Source organism: Schistocerca gregaria, chromosome 6 (assembly GCF_023897955.1).
Source record: "Schistocerca gregaria isolate iqSchGreg1 chromosome 6, iqSchGreg1.2, whole genome shotgun sequence".
Taxonomy (NCBI): Eukaryota; Metazoa; Arthropoda; class Insecta; order Orthoptera; family Acrididae; genus Schistocerca; species Schistocerca gregaria.
In genome coordinates this window covers 496,520,022-496,541,414 of record NC_064925.1, presented here as the reverse complement: position 1 = coordinate 496,541,414, position 21,393 = coordinate 496,520,022, and the positions used below count along the sequence as shown (strand labels likewise).

General features: G+C 41.1%; 1 protein-coding gene and 1 long non-coding RNA gene across 2 annotated transcripts in view; one reads left to right on the top strand and one right to left on the bottom strand.

Annotated features, from left to right (window-relative positions):
* Positions 1–1,135: 1,135 nt before the first annotated feature.
* On the bottom strand, positions 1,136–2,299 carry LOC126278970 (uncharacterized). Its single transcript, XR_007550772.1, has 3 exons — positions 1,790–2,299; positions 1,521–1,631; positions 1,136–1,343 (listed from the first exon to the last, which is right to left on the bottom strand). It is a non-coding gene; the product is annotated as an uncharacterized LOC126278970 (long non-coding RNA).
* A 58-nt stretch (positions 2,300–2,357) lies between these two features.
* The window catches only part of LOC126278969 (peptidyl-prolyl cis-trans isomerase Fkbp12), a 41,464-nt gene continuing 22,428 nt past the window's right edge, over positions 2,358–21,393 (top strand). The window contains exons 1-2 of the mRNA XM_049979264.1: positions 2,358–2,743; positions 13,892–13,939. Of these exons, the coding sequence (XP_049835221.1) occupies positions 2,707–2,743; positions 13,892–13,939 (85 nt within the window). The 5' untranslated portion in view covers positions 2,358–2,706. The remainder of the gene's footprint in view (positions 2,744–13,891; positions 13,940–21,393) is intronic.

Below are 21,393 nucleotides of genomic sequence, written 5' to 3'. Positions count from 1 at the left end.
AGTAGCAACTAAAAAGCGCAGTTAGCAGTGCCATCTGTTGAGCAAAGCTCATGCTATGCTATTCGCTACCGAGTCAAACTACGATTTCCGTGACAAATCGCAACTAAGAGTCACAAGTAGCAACTAAAAAGCGCATTTAACTTTCTTTTCCTAGAGTCATCTGTTGAACGACGTACGTACTTCGTTATAAGAGCCTTGTGGCTCACGAGATCGGTGTGCTGTGTGTGCGTATGAAGGTCTTATTTCATTAGTGGTAAAAGTCCATTTTTGTTCATTTTGAGATACGGAGTCGTAAAGTTAAATGAGCGCTGAAAAATCTACAGTTGAGATACCAGAAATATTCAAGCATATGGCTTCTTGCTAGAAATGAACCTTTATTAATGTTTGTTTGGATCATTAATTTCAGATGCATTATAGACAGAAAAGTGGAGGTAATGGACTTGTACCACTATTGAAATAAGCCCTTCACATTATATGATGACATGCACATTCAGCATCAGTTATGATTGGTCAGACACAGCTGTGACTCTGAATGTATTATATTAATAAGAAGCAACATTGCCTTTTTCTCCTGAAAATATCAAATAATGTAACAAATGTGATTCTGCTTCCAATATGACAATTTTGGTTAATATGCCACATGTCTACAGGACTTTGCAATGTTAACACAGCAGAACTCAGACATCTGCATAAGTGTAGTGAAATGAAAACAGCATTATTGAGTCATATGAATGCCTCACTTTTATTCCGGCACAGTTCAAGACTCGGAATAAAAGTTTTGCCCCTGGTGTTCTACATGGCAACTTCACACACACACGAACTTTTTGCCGACACTACAACCACCTACATAAGTAAGCTTTTCCTGTCTTACTTTCAAGTACTGCACTTAATCTATTCCTGATTTAACTGGAAGATCTGTACTTCCAACTTTGATATCAACAGCCTCAAAATGCATATTCTATACATCGGGCTATGTTACAGGTCAGTGTCACACCAAGATTGTGGAGAAGGTTGGGGGGGGGGGGGGGGCGGCATGTCACTCTTCAACTAGTGTTTACCAGTAAATATGTGGCGGAAAATTACGGGTATAGGACGGCTTAAACACGTGGAAAATGAGATTTTCACTATTCACTCACTGTATTTAACATTTATTATTCCTTTAAAATCGCATAACAACTTCAATAAAACACAGTTTAATCACTCATCTGCACACTTATTTCACAATTATGTCGCTTAAACTGCAAATCCTCTAAGAGCTGTCTTGAATCTTCACAAGTCTCTCTCAATAGCCTTGATGTGGATAGATACGTACAGCATCCAGTAATCAAGAGTCAGAACTGTGTCTGCAAAATCACAAGGATTATTAAACAATTTTTGCTGTCACTAATTACAAGCAATATAATTGACAGAGTAGATTGGTAATATTTGCTGTGATGAAAGCCTCTCAATGGGGTATATTTCACATTTGCAAGAACGATCTCACTGAAGTAATTAAGTCCATCAAACACTTAGAAACTAACCTCTCGTCTGACGAAAACGGTCTAAAGACGCAGTGGCAATTTCTCCAGATCTGTTGACAATGATATTTTGAGTTATCAATTTACTGAGTGACTGAAATGTAGTTCGGGTACCTGTGAACATAACAATATGTTAGAATTCATTTTCTAAACACGAACTATTACGCTACGGTATGGCTACTTACATATTAATTACACTATTAATATTTTCCCAGTTGTTTCTTTAATACATAATTAAAGCCAACGGAAGAACAAACGTAAAACTTACTTACCAATGACAGATTTGTTGAGATGCAATTTTCTGTGTGGGCAGATGTAACTTTTTCATACGGTGGTAAGTCGCAAAACTCGCAGAAGTCACAGAAATCGCAGAAGTCACAGAAATCGCGAAAGTAGCAGAAATCGCAGAAATAGTAGTGGCGGAGGGATACACGACCTACGTTCCATAACTGCGACAAATCACGATTAAGAATAGCAGATACTGAAAAGTAGCATTTACAGAAATCACTGATATCGGAAAATCGCAGTTTAGTCCGTCACTAATTAACACAAAGACATAAATGTTATGATCACTGCCTTGGCAACAGCCATATTTGGTAGCTAATAATGAATGAAAGAAATTAACTTCGATCGTGGTGACATCGGTTACACTTTAACCTTCCTTCGTACCCTTGCTACAGTGCAAATGATGGTACATTTATTGACGACGGTATTGGATGTTAACTTTGACTATCGTGAAGTAAGTCCAGACCGGATACCGTAAGAATAGAAGTCACAAAATTTAAATTTGAAACGCGCGGCTCTACAGTAACAGTTCTCAGCAAGTGAATCCCTGATAAACAGTAACTTTGCTACTAGTGAACTCAAGCTGCATAATAAATTAGAATTAATTTACGTTTGGCTGCAATAGTAATTGATTATTATTCTTCACAAATTATTTTCATCTCTAAATAATTACATGAAAGCTTCGATAATGACATCTTGTTAGTAAAAATAGCATGACCCAAAATGTACCTTGAAAGCGCCATTTTCAGCGTATTGTCTAAAAGGCAAGAAGCACGAACAGTTAGCCGCTGCAGGTGTACTGAAGTGGTAGTGTTATAGCCTGCTTTGCACTCTGTACAGCGTCGAGCAGTACTCTAGTCTACATTAATTATAATAGTTGCCTACTGTGAGAGGCATTTCTAAAATGGGCGTGGAAGTAGAAGTAATTTCACCCGGCGATGGTAAGCAGAAAATGAAAATTTAGCTCTTAGGCTTTATACAATAGCCTAAATTTCGCTCGTTTTTCTGAATATGAGATTGTTTCCGTGCTGATCCAAAGGAAGACTCGCCTCACGACCATACGGTGATTATCAGTTATTCCAAGATTGTGTGTTTCGTTCGCGTGTAGTTCGCTGGATGAACGCAATGTATTCGTAAAAGCTTTCAAAAAGTTAGGTCTTCAATGCATTTGATACAGTTAATAAATAGCAAAAGCGAATGGACCATATTTGCTGCAACAAGAAAACTATATCTTCTTGTTATACTGAATGAAATTGGTTTCAGCAGTGGTGTTCACTATGGTAAATTGGGACATTTCGAAAGCAACATTTGCTTGCTTTATGCCACGGAATACAGCAGAGTGATTCCTTGAACTGTCTACCGTACATACGTGTGTGTACAGTCTCCTCATTTACCTTATTAATTTTCAACGATCACAATGTTTCTCAATGTAGTCCTTCCACAGATGAATTTATTTTTCGTGTCTCTATGAATGGATAACATGTTGCTCTCCGTTAGCCGCCTAGTAATCTGTAGCTTTAGCTGTCCGTGCCAAACACTCATCAGTCAAAACTGGTAAGACACCGACTTTAAACTTCTTCGCACATGAGCAGCTTTGTTTTGGAAAAGCCTGTATGAAGTTTACTAAAAGCATTCCAGGCTTTTTTTTTTTTAAAAAATATTCTGACCTGTCGTTCTCTTCAACTGCACAATGTCTTCATTATACATTGTCCTAGTATAATCTTAATTGGTCAGCAGGTTTATTTTCTAACTAGTTAGAAACTTCTTTTCATCAGTTGTTCAAGTTTATCTGCACTGCAGACAAACAGTAGGGCCTGCAGTACCATCAGCAATACAAGATTCCAGTATATTTCATTAACCAGTATCACTCTTTCAGTTACCAGTATAAGAATTTACAAAATGGCCCTGATGAAACACTATAAACCTGTAATGTTGAAATTTCAGTAAATATGTGGCTAAAATGAGGTAACTCCGGCTCACTTATGAAAACACAACATAGGCCTACTTTTTGTAATAATGATACTCCAGGTTTTATAATATCCTGGAACAAAACTAAATTTTAATCAGTGTTGAATCAGATTATGTTACTGTATTCCAAGTGATGTAGCTTATGGCTGCTTCCTTGCTACAGGGGAATATTATCAGTGCATATTAATTCATGAATGGTGCTTCAGACTAAATGTTTGTGTAATTTGTTCTTTTTGACTTGTAGATCTCTTTTTTGTTTGAATTAACAATTACAGATTCTAAATCTATTACATTTGAGAACAGGAGGGTAGTAAATTGAGAAATTTAAAATTGCTCAAAGACATGGACTGGATAGATGTTTACTATAGGCTGGACTCAAATGGAAGACAAAGCATTCTTTAATAAAGTTACCTCCACTTTTTAAAATTGTTTTCCCTTCAAGGTAACTCAAATCATACGGAAGTCAAAAAATAAACTGTGGATTAGGCCTACACAAGAAATAAAGATATCATATGGGGCAAAAAGGAGACTGTGTGCACTATCTAGCAACAGCTCTAATGTTAGAATTGTAATGTATTACAAAGTATACTGCAATATATTGAAGCAAGTAATCCAGAAATCAAAGCAGCTTTATTATGAGAAAAAGACAATTGCATTAGGTAAAAAAATAAAAACTGTATGGGATACTGTGAAGACAGACAGCTGGTGGAGGGGGGGGGGGGGGAGAAAACGAGAGAGAGAGAGAGAGAGAGAGAGAGAGAGAGAGAGAGAGAGAGAGAGAGAGAGATATGAGGAACAGATAGGTATAGAAATAAAGGAGACTTTGTTAACAAGTACATGTAGTGTTGCAAACCTCTTAAATAAGTACTTCATTTCTGTTACTGACAGCTTGGGGTTACCAGATTTGGTGAACAGTGCAATGGAGTATCTAACTGAAGTCTTTAAAAATAACTTCAGTAAGGTGGAAATGACACTCCTGTCTCCCAAAGAAAGTAGCATCCATCATAAAATCCTTAAAATCTAAGTATTCCAGTTGGTATGACATGTCAACAAAGTTAATCAAAGAGTGCTCATGTGAATTAAGTTCTATCTTAAGTTATTTGTGTAATCAATCTCTTATCAGCAGAACATTTCCAGACTGGCTAAAATATGCTGAAGTTAAGCCTCTTTGTAAGAAGCGGGGTAAAGAGACACCATCAAACTATCGACCAGTTTCACTTTTGCCGTCTTTCTCAAAAATATTTGCAAAGGTTGTGTTCAAACATCTCCTTAAGCATCTGACTGCAAATAATATATTGTCCAAGTCAATTTGGATTTCTGAAGGGTTCTCATATAGTGAAAATTATTTACATTTACAGTGAGAATGTACTTAATTCATTAGATAACACATTAGAGGCTACTGGCATTTTCTATGACGTGTCAAAAACCTTAGACTGTGTGAACCACAGCATTCTCTTAAGTAAATTAGAATATTATGGTGTCACCGGCAGTGCAGCAAAATGGTTTGAGTCTTATTTAACAGGAAGCAAAGGATGTCGTTGCGAAATACCTGTGCAGTAAGCAATCTGTATTCATCTGTGTGGTAATTAATAACATGTGGTTGTCCTCAAGGTTCCGTCTCGGGACATTTGCCTTTTCTTGTGTACATTAAAACTTCTCATCTGTTACATTTCCAGGTGCTAAATTTGTTTTGTTTGTAGATGATACAAACATTGCAATAAGCAGCAAGTCAAGTACATATTTATAGTGATTTCCCTAAATCACTCCAGGCAAATGCCAGGATGGTTCCTCTGAAAGGGCACGGCAGACTTCCTTCCGCATCCTTCCCTACTCCGATGCGACCAATGACCACGCTGTCTGGTCTCCTTCCCCAAACCAACTAACCAACATATTTATAAACAGTTGTTAATCAAATTTTCACTGACATTGATAAGTGGTTTAACACTAATTCACTGTCATTAAACTTTGAGAAGACTCACTATATGAAGTTCAGAACCTGTAAGAGATTTCCTTCCAGCATGAGTATAACATATGAAGAGATGCAGATAGAAGAGCCTGGCAGTGTTAAATTTCTGGTATTACAACTCGATAAAAAATTCAGTTGGGAAGGCCATACCACAGAATTGCTTAAGCGCCTAAACGAGTCTGTATTTGCCATGAGGTTGATGTCAGATGTAAAAGATATAAATATTAAAAAAACTTGCATACTTTGCCTACTTTCATTATATTATATCATATGGGATCATATCTGGGGCAACTCATCAAACTGAGCAAAAGTTTTTAGGGTGCAAAACCATGTGATACGAATCATTAGTGGTGTAAATTCAAGAAAATCTTATAGAAACCTGTTCAAGGAACTTCGCATTCTAACTACTGCTTTTCAGTGTGTTTATTCCTTAATGAAATATGTTGCAAATGATAACATCTGTTTCCAACCAATAGCTCAATACATCGTATCAATACTAGGAATAAGAACAGTCTACATAAAGACGTAAAATCACTTACCTTGGTCTCCCCCCCCCCCCCCCCCCCCCCCCCAGTATCTTTTGTGGGTATGTGTGTGGCGCGCATGGGGCCCCGAGCTATTGCGGTCTCCTTCCTTTTTCCAGACTGCATTACCACTACCATCCCTGTTACTCTTTCCCTGTCCTTGCTCCTTTCTCCCTGCCTTTCTCTTGGTGGACTTCTTTGTACCGGCCTGTCTACCCTCCTGGCTTTGTTTTGGTATGTGCTATTGTTTAGTTTGCTGTTTCCATCTCCTCCTCCCTTGGGGTTTGATCTCCATTTCCAATGTTTCCCTCCAGTGTGAACCATTTGGGGATAAACTCCCAACCTAGTTTCCATGGTGCAGGCTCCTCTCCCCCTCCCCTCCCCTCCCTTTTCCCCTTGCACCCTAGCCCCCTTCCTGCTAGGTCACCAACACTGTAGCCAGTCCGTGTGGTAGGGCTGTTAAGTACCCACTTTGAGGGATTACACTGCTAGTACATGAGCTGTTAACGCCTCGTGTATACCAAGGAGTTGATGCTGATCACTTTTGAGCATCAGAACTCCTCATAATGGTCGCTGTGCCAGACTGCCCTTGTTGTGGCTGTGGGACGCCCATGAGTGAGGCCCTGGTTGGAGGGGATGGTACTAGGGCGGTCGCCTTGCACATGAAGCGACAAAAGCTTCAACATCCTGGCCATTCTGTGGCCATCTCTAAGAGTGATAGAAGACATGACACTCCTTCTTCTGATCCTTAAGCCTTCCCCTTCCTGGCCACCCCCTGGGAAGAGTTCAAGCTTGCTGGCTTGGGTTGAAACCTTTCACTCACTACCTGGTTTGTACCAGGACAGATGGCAAGAATTTTGCCATGACCAAGCCTTTGTTTTTCGTGGAGACGATTGAAGAAAAGTACGGCGAAGTGGAATCCATGAGTAAAATGCTGTCAGGTTCTTTGCTCATAAAGAAATCTTCTGCTGCCCAATTTGAAGCCCTGTGTGCTTGTGGCCATTTCGGTGACATCCCAGTCTGTCGCACCCCACCAATCTTTGAACTCGGTAAAGGGCGTCATTTTCCATTGGAATCTTCTCCTCCAAACTGATGAGGGGCTCCGTGCATACCTCGAGAGGCGAGGAGTTTGATTTTTTCCATCGTGTACAGCAAGGCCCTAAGAACAGTTGCACTGATACACGCACCTTTATCCTGGCCTTCGAGGGGATACCCTCCCTGAGCTGGTCAAGGTGATGGTGTATTGTTGTGATGTAAAACCTTGCGTTCCACCACCGTTGAGATGCTTTAAATGCTTACAGTTTGGCCACATGTCTTCCCGCTGCACCAATGATCCCCTCTGCGGTGACTGTGGGAGCCCCCTCAAAGAAGGGAGTGCCTGTGTTTCCCTGCCAGTGTGCATAAATTGTAATGCGCAGAATCCTACATGCTCCTTAGCATGTCCAGTGTATGTGAATGACGGATTCAAGAGTAGGAGACCTTAGATCGATTTGCCTACACCGAGGCTTGCCTTAAGTATGACCGGCTCCATCCCGTGCCTGTAACTTCTACTTTTGCTTGTTACATCCATTCCCCCTCCTACCCCCTCCTCTTCCCAGCCCTGCCCCATTTGCCCCACACCTTCCGCCTCACAGTCTCCCTCTCCCCTCCCTCCCTCCTCCTCCCCCTACCACTCCCCCTCCCCATTAGTACCCATAACCACCCCTTCGGATGCTGCTCCCCCTCCCCCACCGGAAAAGCGCTCCCCTGCTTCACCAGCCACTGGTACTGGAGCTCCCTCCCGGGACTCCTCTTCCCAGGACTCCTCTTCCCGGGACTCCTCTTCCCGGGACTCCTCTTCCCGGGACTCCTCTTCCCGGGACTCCTCTTCCCGGGACTCCTCTTCCCGGGACTCCTCTTCCCGGGACTCCTCTTCCCGGGACTCCTCTTCCCGGGACTCCTCTTCCCGGGACTCCTCTTCCCGGGACTCCTCTTCCCGGGACTCCTCTTCCCGGGACTCCTCTTCCCGGGACTCCTCTTCCCGGGACTCCTCTTCCCGGGACTCCTCTTCCCGGGACTCCTCTTCCCGGGACTCCTCTTCCCGGGACTCCTCTTCCCGGGACTCCTCTTCCCGGGACTCCTCTTCCCGGGACTCCTCTTCCCGGGACTCCTCTTCCCGGGACTCCTCTTCCCGGGACTCCTCTTCCCGGGACTCCTCTTCCCGGGACTCCTCTTCCCGGGACTCCTCTTCCCGGGACTCCTCTTCCCGGGACTCCTCTTCCCGGGACTCCTCTTCCCGGGACTCCTCTTCCCGGGACTCCTCTTCCCGGGACTCCTCTTCCCGGGACTCCTCTTCCCGGGACTCCTCTTCCCGGGACTCCTCTTCCCGGGACTCCTCTTCCCGGGACTCCTCTTCCCGGGACTCCTCTTCCCGGGACTCCTCTTCCCGGGACTCCTCTTCCCGGGACTCCTCTTCCCGGGACTCCTCTTCCCGGGACTCCTCTTCCCGGGACTCCTCTTCCCGGGACTCCTCTTCCCGGGACTCCTCTTCCCGGGACTCCTCTTCCCGGGACTCCTCTTCCCGGGACTCCTCTTCCCGGGACTCCTCTTCCCGGGACTCCTCTTCCCGGGACTCCTCTTCCCGGGACTCCTCTTCCCGGGACTCCTCTTCCCGGGACTCCTCTTCCCGGGACTCCTCTTCCCGGGACTCCTCTTCCCGGGACTCCTCTTCCCGGGACTCCTCTTCCCGGGACTCCTCTTCCCGGGACTCCTCTTCCCGGGACTCCTCTTCCCGGGACTCCTCTTCCCGGGACCCCCCCTGAAAGGCGATCTGCAGCTCCACATCGGCTGTGCGTTCTGCAGCTGGTGGGCACCAGATTGCCATGGATAATTCTGTGCCTGACCTCACTGCAGTCTGCCCTTCTCTTCCTTCACAAGAGAAGCAGCAGAAGCACAATAAAAAGGGCAAGGCCCCTCCGGTACCCCCCTTCAGGTGCCGCCTTCCCATCCTCCAGCCAATGAACCAACAGTCTGACCCATCCTATATGGACATTACCCCATTCTTATTGATGACTGTTGGTGACTCGGAGGTGTGACCAGCTCCAGTCTGTTCACTTCCCTGTGTTGGGAGATTCCTGATTCCCCTCCCTGGCCAAGATCCTCTCTTCTCTCCCTTTTATCACATTTTAGATTTGGTTAGTCTCCTTTTACAATACACACTTTTACATTCTAGCAGTTGAACGCTTTTGAATAGCAGGTGGTCTTGCCTGTACTACATCAGAGGTGGATATTTCCTGCTTCTAGCATAGCCTTGGGGTTGCCCACTTGCTGACTTCCCTCCTTTTGTTTTCACCGTTGAAAACACGACTGCGCTTTCATGTTTTTTAGTCTTTTACCTTGTATCGTTATGACTCTTGAGATGTAAATCCGTCCGAATGGACCACCTTTGAAACAAGGAACTGATGACCTTGCTGTTTGGTCCCTTCAACCCCAATCAATCAACCAGCCAACCGTTCGCTTCCCATATGGACTCCAGCTTGAGAATACTCCAGTGGAATTGTAATGGATATTTGTGTCAACTCCTGGAGCTGCAGCTCTACTCTGCTGCTTTCATTGCTCTCCAGGAGACCTGTTTTCAGTTCTTATTCACCTGCCCTTTGTGGGTGCCACACTTAGTCAGAACCGAATTGGCCCCTTGTGGGCTTCTGGTGGTGTTTGCACCTTGGTCTGCAAGGACATTGGTAGTCAATGGGTTCCTCTCCATACCACTCTGGAAGCAATTGCTGTCAGGGTCCTTCTGGCCACTCCAATCGCAATCTGTAATCTCTACCACCCGCCTCACAGGCTGCCCACATCCCTTGCCCTAACCACCCTTCTTCAAAACCTCCCTTCCTGTGTCTAGGGGCTATAATGCCCACAACCCTTTCTGGGATAGTCACACCACTACTGTCCTGGGAAGGATAGTTTAAGTTTTTCTGGCAGGGCTTGAACTTTGTCTACTGAACACTGGCGGTCCCACTAACTTTAGTGTGGCACATGGCACTTTCTCTGCCATTGACCTCTCCATCTGCAGTCCCAGCCTTCTTCCCTCCATTCATGGGGTGTCCACGATGACTTGTGACAACAATCATTACCTGGTTGTTTTGACCTTCTTTCAGTGTGTCTCACTCCTTCACCCTCCCAGGTTTACACAGACTTTGACTGCCGTCATTCTTTCCGCAGCTGTTTCAGCCATCCCTTCTCGATGGACTCTGGAAATTGCTGCGGCAATAAGACTGCCGCCATGCTCTTAAACACTTCAAGCGGCACCCTTCTACTACTCCCCTTCTGGCCTTTAAACGATTCCGTGCCTGTTACCTAATCAAATTTCAGAAACGGATTTCCTGGGAATGATGTGTGGCCTGCCATAGGACCGCACACTCTCTTCACAAGTCTGGGTGAAACTCAGGCGAATTTTTTGCCCTCGACCTCCCACAGTGTTGCAGGAATTTCTGTGCATGGTGTTGTCCGTACCCATCTGGACTTTGTCACAGAGCATTTCGCTCAACACTTTGCCCAAGCATCTGCATTGACTCAGTATCTGTCCACATTACTCCTCCTGAAAGAGCACTCAGAACGAATGCCTTTGTCTTTAGTTTTTCGCTGCTTGGAGGCTTATAATGCCCCATTTAGCGAGTGGGAATTTGCCAGCGGCCTCGCCCTTTGTCCCGACACGGCTCCTGGACTGGATCAGATACGTAACCAAATGCTCCAACACTTTATCAATGACTGGCCATCGTCGTATACTGACCCTTTTCAATCATCTGCGGAGTGGGGGTATGTCCTACCCAGTAACAGGAAAGCATTGTTATTCCGGTGTTGAAGCCTGGGAAGCCACCTTTTCAGTTGGATAGTTACGTCCAATTAGCCTTACCAACACCCTCTGCAAGCTCCTCTAACGCCTGGTGAGTCGGCAACTGATTTGGATCCTTGAATCCCATGACCTTTTGTCATCAACTGAAAATGGTGTTTGTTGTGGCCCTTTTACAGAGGATAACTTGGTCCATGTGGAGTCTGCTATCCCGTCAGCTTCTGCCCATCGGCAACACCTCAGTGCAGTCTTCTTAGACCTGCATAATGCTTGAGACACCGCCTTGTGCCACCACATCTTCACTACCCTTCACAAATGGGGCTTTTGTGGTGCTCTGCCCATTTTTATCTGTAACTTTCTATCTTGTCGCTCTTTCTCGGTCCAAGTTGGTTCCTCCTACAGCACTTCCCAACCCCAAGAAAATGGGGTTCCATAGGGTTCCATGCTGAGCATCCCTCTTTCTCGTAGCCATTAATGGATGGGTGGCGGCTGCTGGGCCAAGTGTCCCCTCTTTGTATGCTGACAATTTTTGTATCTGTCGCTTCCTCAGTCACGGGTGCTGGAGAACCCTATCTACAGGGGGCAATCTATAGGGTGCAATCTTGGGCTCTATCCCATGGCTTTGTTTTCGATGGCCAATTTATGTCTCATGCATCTAATGCATCTAATCACTCCCCGCCATGTTGGGATCCCTGGCAATGAACTTGCCAATCGACTAGCTAAATTGGCTACTAACAGGCCATCTCTTGCTATTGGCATTCTGGAAATAGAACTTCGCTCGGCATTACATTGTCAGGTTTTCGGACTTTGGAACGCAAAGTGGCACGCTTTCTTCACTGAACAAGCTCAGAGTGATAAAGGATTCTACACCTATGTGGTGGTCCTCCTTACGGGCCTCTCGTAAGGCCTCTATCATCCTTTGCCAGCTCTGCATTGGCCATACTTGGCTGACTCAGTTATCTCCTCTGTTGTGAGGACCCCCCCCCCCCCTTCTGTCATTGTGTTGTGAGTCCATGTTGACTGTGTTGTGAGTCCATGTTGACTGTGTTGTGAGTCCATGTTGACTGTGTTGTGAGTCCATGTTGACTGTGTTGTGAGTCCATGTTGACTGTGCTTCACCTCTTACTGGACTGTCCCCAACTTAGCTGCCCTGCGACGGACTTTTTAGCTTTCCTGACTCACTACCCCTGGCGTAAGCTGACAATGCCTCAGCGGCTGATCTAGTTTTAAGATTTCTTAGTGATGGGGATTTTTATCGCTTTATTTAAGGGTGGGACCTTCAATCTTATCTGTGGGTGGAGGGGATGGCAGGCTGTCTTGCTCTCCCCTTCGCCCCGATTGCACTGGCTTCGACTGGGCTTGGTGGTTCGACCCCACCCTTTTGCCTTCCCACTCCTTTCCTGACTGGGTCTGTTTTGAGTCTCTATCTTGCCTACCTGTGCTTCTTCCCTCATGCCCCTGTCATTATTCACTTACTTTCCCTCCTTTCTTCTTCTGCCTCCTCCCTTTCTTCTCTGTCAATAGTTTGTAATTTTATTGCCATTGTATTTCCCTCTTATAGTGTGAGGTTTTATCAGTTTGTTATTCCGAAGTTGGAGGGACTGATGACTGTAGTTTGGTCCCTTTCTCCAATCCAACCATCTTACCTCGGTCCAAAAAGGGTTCCAATATTCAGGAACACAAATTTTCAATAAATTGCCAGCAACTATTGGAGACTTGGTTTCAGGTCAAACAGTCTAAACAGAATGAGATTTTCACTCTGCAGCGGAGTGTGCGCTGATATGAAACTTCCTGGCAGATTAAAACTGTGTGCCCGACTGAGACTCGAACTCGGGACCTTTGCCTTTCGCGGGCACTTGCCCGCGAAAGGCAAAGGTCCCGAGTTCGAGTCTCGGTCGGGCACACAGTTTTAATCTGCCAGGAAGTTTCAGTCTAAACAGAGTTTGAAAGACTTTTTGAGAGGCAACTCCTACTCCATAGATAAAGATCTTAACAGAGACTGTTAAGCCAGCTTAAGTAAAAATATCTGTTAGATTTCAGTTTTGACAACACTTGGTCACAACAGTCAAGATTAGGTATTTTGTGTATGAGAAATTTATTAATAGTGCATAACAGTGTTTCATTCTGACAGTGTGTTAATCCTGTAAATATTAGCTATTCCAGTTTGCTGCATTGTATTAACATATTTCAACTATCTCCTGACAAATGATCAGGATAGTAAGTATTATATTCAAATGTTTTATGATTTTGTTATATTTTGACATTTTCCACACCCACGAGAATCATCTCATTTTTTGGGTCCATAGAATGAAAACTTAATCTAATCCAAACATTATTGGTCATTGAATGATATATTTAGAAGGCAGTGTGTTGACTTGATCTACAGTTTTGAAAGATAAATAAACAGAGATCAGGGCTAAGATGGATTCAGAAGTAACTGTGAGATGCCATTGGATGTTTGAGGATCATAGGATGAAGAGGGTTGGGAATTAACAGAGGTATGCCCAGCTGTTTTGTTGATTGGAGAAAGACATAGGGTGGAGGTTACTGGAGTATACTCCTGGAGATATTTAAAAAATAGAAGATTTAAAGACAGGAGATAGATAAAGGGTCTGTATACAAGAAAGTAATAGTAAGAATTGGTGTGGAGCCAGCAGTTAAAACTAGTATTGGAAGAGGTGCTAGACAAGGATGTTATTTGTCAATGCTTTTCACCATTTATGTTGAGATATTAACAAAGTAAGCATTAAGTGTGTTCATCATTAACATAATGGCAATTGACAAAAGAAACAAATTGTTGCAGGACAGACGTACCCCAAAACTGGCCAGACTGTGGTTGTTCACTACACAGGTATGTAAGGGTCGTTGTATACTTTCGTGTTATATGCTTTTTCTAGCTGCTGCAACTTGTGGCACTGCCTTAACACGAGCAGTGTGTTTTGTTGCTTGCTCAACCACTACAAATTTATATTTACACTGCATAGGATTCACTGATTCCAAAACTAAAATACCGTATCTGGCATTTTTGTATTACAAATTGCATAATAAGGAAATGCCATGCTTAGATACACTATTGCTTCAAAGAACTATTAAAAGGAGGTAATTTTTTGTCTAACTTCATGTAGTTGAAATCAGATGTGATGCTTGCGTATAAACCTATTGTCTTCAGTCTCTCCGTTTGGTTTCAAATCATACTAATTCTTTAATCTTGTACATCATGAATATTATGCTTTCTCTTACATAATGGTCATAAAATACCTCTTGAAAATACTTAGTACAACACTCTTGCTTGTATTTTTGTGTTTGCAATTTTCTATTGGAACTCCTTGCTGAAAAGTGCTGTTTTTTTTTTTTTTTTTTTTTTTTTTTTTTTTTTTTTTTTTTTTTATAAAGGCAGTGTTTGTGTTGTATGACTGTAATGCTTCATTTTATGTCTTGTACTTTGAGGCTAGGCATTTAATTTTTTGCTTTTACTTCCAACAAACTTAAATGGTTTCAATATATAGACACAATGTGAAATAGATGAGCACTGGGAAAAAGGTCTTCTGCAAGTGTGTGTGTGTGTGTGTGTGTGTGTGTTTGCTATCTCCTCCCAATCCTTGGATCACTTCCAACAATATTTGGCATAGACACCAGGCCTCAAAAGTATCAGTACTGTGGAGGTTTATAGTCTGCTAGCTCCTAATACAAGTGGGATCCAGGGAAAAACATCTTTTTTTCAACCCCTGGCTTGAAGGCTGCCTTTTATGACAGGCATATTGTAGGGGACCAGTATCGGTCTATCAAATCCAATCTGCTGTGCAGCCCACACATATGGGGTAAATTAATGATTTTTAAAGGCCCTTACATGTAGGCAGTCCTACATGTCAAGTATGTTGTGGGAGTAACATTGGTAAACTTTATAGAACTGTGTTGCAGGGGCTAGAGGTGCTGATGAACAAGAACAGAGACAAGTTGAGATGGATAATAGAGGGTATGGACAGAGTGAGGGAAGGAAGGGAAGGTGCATGGAACTGGCGGAAGTAGTAGAAGCATAATGAGAAGGTGGAAGAGGAACTGGGGAGACAGGAGGAAGACATGGTTAGAGGAAATGTGGAGGGACATAACGAGATTACTTTGAGCAATTGCCAGTATTGTGAGAAAACGAGCGTTGTTGTACATGCTCATATAAGATGACGTAGGAAGTGCATGCTTGGTGTTTGCTCTGCTCATACACCTTTGGTCACATTTCTGGTTTATGTGACCATGTGCAGCACTGTTGCATGTTCCTCAGAGGGGACATGAGTTATTGTACTTAGTGCAGGTAAGGAATGCAAAATAAGGAATCAGTTCCTGGCATAATATTCATTTCAGAACTAGACTCTACAACTCAAAGTACCCTAATACTTTGCTTTGTGGTGAGCTTAACATAATTTTTTTAATTCCTTATCTGGGATATTGTTATGTAGCATTTCCTATCAGGTTTATATGCACGCAGCACTGCAAAAAGAAAGTAAGAACAAATACGAATTTCTTGCAAAAATAGAAGGTGCTTGTGTACACAAAAACTAAGGATAATAAGTTATTTCATGATTATTTCCGTATCTTTAAAAAAAAATTGACAAGGTTATCTGTGAAGCCAAGAAACTCTGACTGGCAATTCATCTTCTACTCTAGGAATAAATATAAATCCATGTGTGGGCTCCCAGTCTATAATTTACTAAAAAATGGCATTCTGTGAATTATGATGTAAATTATAAAAAAATAATACTGTTAAAACAAGTTGTTGTCGAACAACAGGGCTGATTTGTAAAATTCTGCTAAAGCATATTTGAGACAAAATATTTTATTAAATACTACTACCCAAGTTTGCCTGCTTAGTCATCTTTAAGTGAATATTTATGTATGTTCTTACATATACAGAATCAAGAGACCTTAAATTATCTTGTAAAAGAAACTGAATGTCAGAGAAGGTTCAAAGAGCATCACAATTTCGTAAACTGTACTAAAATGCATTATTTGTCTTAAAGTGCACATTTGTATGTCCACATTCACACTGAGGTACTTCATATTTACCTTTTCAGTCTCGTTTTTGGTATGCAACTGTTCTTGGAGTACCGCTATTGTAACATCTAATGTTTGATTCTTTATTATGACATAATGTGATTCTTGCCAGAAAGTGAAAATGTGCACTTGAAATTGAGAGAACAATTGAAACTAGCCTATAGTGTGGAATGAAACAGTTTCAAATAAACTGAATACCTCTACAGAAAAGATTAAAAACAGCATTTTTTTAGCAAACATATAAAAATAACTTCATTGATCTGCAAGACAATTAATGCTTGACTGCTAATAACATGGAAATGAAATTAGAAACCTGAAACTAACAAATTTTAGTCTTTCAAGATTATTTGAATGTATTTTAATTCACTTGATAGCTTCCAGCCATAGAAATCCATTTTGGTTTCATTTGAAGAGAGAATTGTAAACAAAGATAAGTAGCAAAATCAAGTACACAGGTTACATGGAGACTATCCCTCACTATGACTCGGAGTGCTCTGCACATGTAAGAATCGTGCAACTTTGGAGTGCTATAAAACTGTCTTCATGCAGGTTCTAACTGCTTCTTGCTACTCATTGCATAAGCAACTGGCAGCCACACTGAGCAGCCAAAATAGGAGGCAGCTCTGCTTAAAAGCATACTTAAGTTCTGTACATGCATGTGCATCCACTGGCAGCTGCTTAAATGACCTATTTACTTCTTGAAAGAACAAGAAGGTACCTCATACTGAATCCTGAGATATGCTGATAGTGACTTGTTCAGTTGTGGTAAGAGCCACGTAGTTCTGCCCCCCCCCCCCCCCCCCTCCTTTCCATTTACAGTAAAAATGTATAATGTGCAACAAAATACTAAGATACTTGTCTGTCTAATAAGTCTAATTTATGTTGTAGGGTGAACTTGTTATTGAAGATATGATTTTGAAATTTCTCATGCTTAAAGTTTAATTGACTTTTAAACAATCTACATTTTGTTTTTGAAAAAAGAAATTATATGGTCAATTAATTGTTTTCAAAATTTTGTGTTGTGAGGTTACACTTGCCCCATGGTTCGGGGCAGGTGTAACCCCACATCGTTGTACCCATACAGAGCATTGTAAAAGAGACTTGGGGTAAGTGACCTGATTACCCAATTTTTACTGAATTTGAGGATTTTTAAACTATCTTAAATTTTACTCACAATATTAACTTTTTGCACACGCCTCTTTGTATATTATGAAATGCACAAAAATGTTAGCTAAATTAAAAAATAAGTGTTAGCCTAAACAATAAAACACTGAAACAGAATGCTTCATAGACAATTTATTTTTGTTTTAGGCCAGTAATTGATTAGTTTAAATTCTACAAAAGTAATATTTTTTCTTTAGTAGGCAATTTAACAAAAATAATAAAATATCTAGTATCAAGAGAAAAGAAAAATTCAATTTATAAGTTCACTTTCTATTATTTTTCATGGTAATTGAACTAAAGTTGTTGGCAATTTGTGTTTAACGCTAAACTGCCTCATTCAACTTATTATATTCACACTTAGGCCCTAACTATTATTTAGTTACTGAACGTTGTATGAATCAAATGTAACACCAAATGTCAGGTCTCCCCTTATAACATCCCAGCTTCCTTAACCAAATTATAACATTTCAGCTCCTCAACACCAAATTAAAACGTTCCACTTCAATTTGTTTGCACTTATAGCGATCCCAGCTTCCTCAACCAAATTAAAACGTTGCATTAGGAGGGGTCTTATTCGTGCAAAAGGTCTTGAGTTCATATTGACGACAACAAGTAATTCTTCATTACAGACGTTTATTTACAAAACAGAGCTGACAGTACTTCACAGACTCAACAACTGACTCTCAGAGCTAACCGCACTGCATATCCGAACTGGCAACTGACAACTCCTAGGTGTATTAATATCTTTCCAAACAATGAGAGTCTTTGACAATGTTTTGTTTACAATACGATAGCAATTCATGACTTAAAACTAAATTAGACATTACAGAATTTTAGTACAGATTAAAGTAAAAGGATCAGTACATATAAATTCTTACAAGCATAATTTCCAAATAGATTTTATAACATTTTTCTACCAGCTTCTGGCTAACCTTCACCAGATTTGTACCGATGTTTCCAGAAATATCTTGACATTTGATTCTGGATATTTCTTGAGTGATTTAGAACAACTATTTATATGTAAAATGATTTAAATCTTGTTTCAAAACGTAAATAAATCTTTTTAGCAATATTTCTTGATACAAATCGTCTTTCGGAATTAGGTTATGAAACAGTTTTCACAAGTTTTCGTATTTTTGCGATCATAATATAGAATTTCTCCATAGAAAGTTCCAGAAGTGTGCATTAAACGTTCATTTACAGACTTTCTCTTTAGCTGGTGAGTTTTTAAAAGTATCTTGTCCGTATTATACGAAATAATTTAGCTCAAAACTGATAATTTATACAATTAATCAGAGCTACAGCAAACAGTGAGTCTTTCTTTTACAAAATGAAATATAATTACAAAATTGAATGAAAATAGGTTACTACCACTAATATATATATTTACATTAATTCTATTTTTGTTCTTTCTGTGCAAAATGTCCTAATATTGACACAGTACAATATTTAAACATCACCAAAGTTTCCCTTTACATTTTGCATATCTGTATCGACATCCCCTAAAAGTCTACAGTATCGAATATTTCAATATGTCCCAATATGTCCTGTAATGTTACACCCAGCAACTCAAAGTAGGCTCGGGCAGCACTGAAATGATATCAGAGGATGGAACTTCATTGTCATCTCTATCAGGCCAGTAGAATGTGGTGCCATGCTTTGTCTTATTTTTGCATCTGAGGAAAATCACTTCTGGATCTCCTAAATCACTAATTTGGGTAACTTGGCCAATAAAACGAACTTTCCTACATTATGTTGCAAAAGCTACCAGAACATAGTTTCCAAATGTAATTTTATCTTTGGCTTCAAAAAAGTTTGCCTCTTTTTCTTCTTCAGTTTATCACTTCTTTCCTGATATTGCCCAGTGTTATTATGGTCCCATTTTCTTCATCACTACTTGTTAAAGATAGGCCTCCTTCAGTTTCACTTTATTCACTTGTTGAGTCAACTTCAGTCTTTTTTTCTTGTTACCCACATGAGCAATCAGGGATTTTTTTTTTCCCCCACAATGTTTAGAGGTGCCATTTCGAATAAAGCAACAGCACTTTGTTTGGAAGATTTACTTTTCATTAAAAGCCCTTTTTATGTCGATAATGCTTTTTCGTTTTGCTTTCTCCTTATTATTCTTGTTTCCTTTAAAATCTTTTTCTTTATAGATGGCATCTTGAAAAGTGATAACTTCAGCTCCTGGTGCAATCCTCTTCTTTGTTTTACCAGTGGGACTACACTGTCGGACTGTGTCATATTTTATAAAAGGAAATGTGGTTTAAAAATATAGTAGACTTAAATAAAAATAAAATGTATCTCACACAAACACAGTACACCTACAAATCCAGCACATCAAGTATTCTGGTATCCATATGTACAGGAAGGCCAGTTTAGTTGATCTAGTGTGGTAGCAAAAACAAGATTTGTTTGGGGCAAGTGTAAACCCCCCCCTTGCCCCACATGGGAAAAAGTTGGGGTAAGTGTAACCATGCCTGGCATATCAAGAGCTTTATCAGTAGAGTAAAATGAATCTCATATTTGAAATTGTCATGCAAAAGTTAGTTTGTAACCAAAAAATTGTGCAGTTATCTTTAAAACTGCAAAAATGACAGACCACCAAATTCTGAGCATGTCGCTCACTTGCAGAGTGAAAATGTAGACGTCCATTCAAGTCCAAAATTTAATTACCAATTTATGTCAGATTTGACAACTTATGGTGAAATATAACAAAGAAAGGTGTAAATTAATATGTGTGATAGGTCAGAGGTAAAAATACAGCTTCTTTAAGGCACCATAAGCTGTGGTTACACTAACCCCATGGTTACACTTACCCCACTTCACCCTACCTTGTTTCTATAGTCGATAGCGCATTACATATTGACACTAATATACAGCTAGGCTACTGATCAATCTGTTAAAACCTTTCTCACATAAACATTTGTTACGTTTTCCAACTCCCAACGAGGTTGTCACCTAACCTAGACCTCAGGCTGTTCTACAAATCAGTTACCATGACCATGATTTCTATAAGGGGCTATTACAATATTAATGTGTGTGATAGGTCAGACGTAAAAATACAGCTTCTTTAAGGCACCATAAGCTGTGGTTACACTAGGGCTCTTTATTTAAACTTGTGGAGATATTTCAGTCAGATGTGAACTAAGCAAATTATTAGTTATATTACGAAGTCTGGGGCATTAAACTACAGAAAATTGAAATGAGTGATTTTTATGGTCTAAACATTCCATTTATTCATTCAGATAATTGAGAGATCCCAGGAGAATGCTCAGCAATATGGAGCATGTCAAAATAATGTTATCACAGAGATAAAGTTATGATACTTTGGGATTGTAAATTAAGAGCATTAAATGTTGTAAAACGAGATTAATTAACCAAATAATACAGGTGCTGAATTGTTGAAAGACATGTAAACAGTTCATCTGCCTGTTCCTCACATCTGTTTTACATATTTAGTAACTGTTTTCCTGTCTTGTGCCACCCAGTTTTACCTTCAGTATTCCTGTACAGTATTTACTTTTACTTACCACTCTGCAGTCATTTGCATCTAGCTTCCTCCCACTGCAGTAAAATCCCAACCCCAAAGGGACTTCTGTCCCATCTGTATTAGTCCTGAAAACTGACACATACAGTTCCTTAAACACTTTTTAGACCATTGAATTCTCCCAACAGCCTAACAATAAAAAATTTTCCCTCTGTAGATGCCACCCCTCACAGCTACCTCCAAACTTTGATTCTGCCAATCTCTTAGCTCTCCTTAAGTTGATATGTGGTGGTGGTGGGGGGGGGGGGGGGGGGGCACTCAACAGCATGGTTACCAAGAGTCAGAATGTCTTTTGATACTAGAGAAACAAATCCTTGTGGCACATGAATTCCTGAACCACCCAGTTCCCTTGTGACCCATTAAGCAAAACTGTGCAGAACCAACTCCCTAAACACTGTTGGAAGAAAAAATGCCCACGTGAGCTACACTGGTGGCAATTTATTTAGTTTGAGCAGTGTGGTATTAGACTGTATGATTTATAAATTTAATCAAAGTGAGGGAGCTATCAGAGAGCTGTATTTAAAGAGATCCAACTTGTAAGTGCCCAA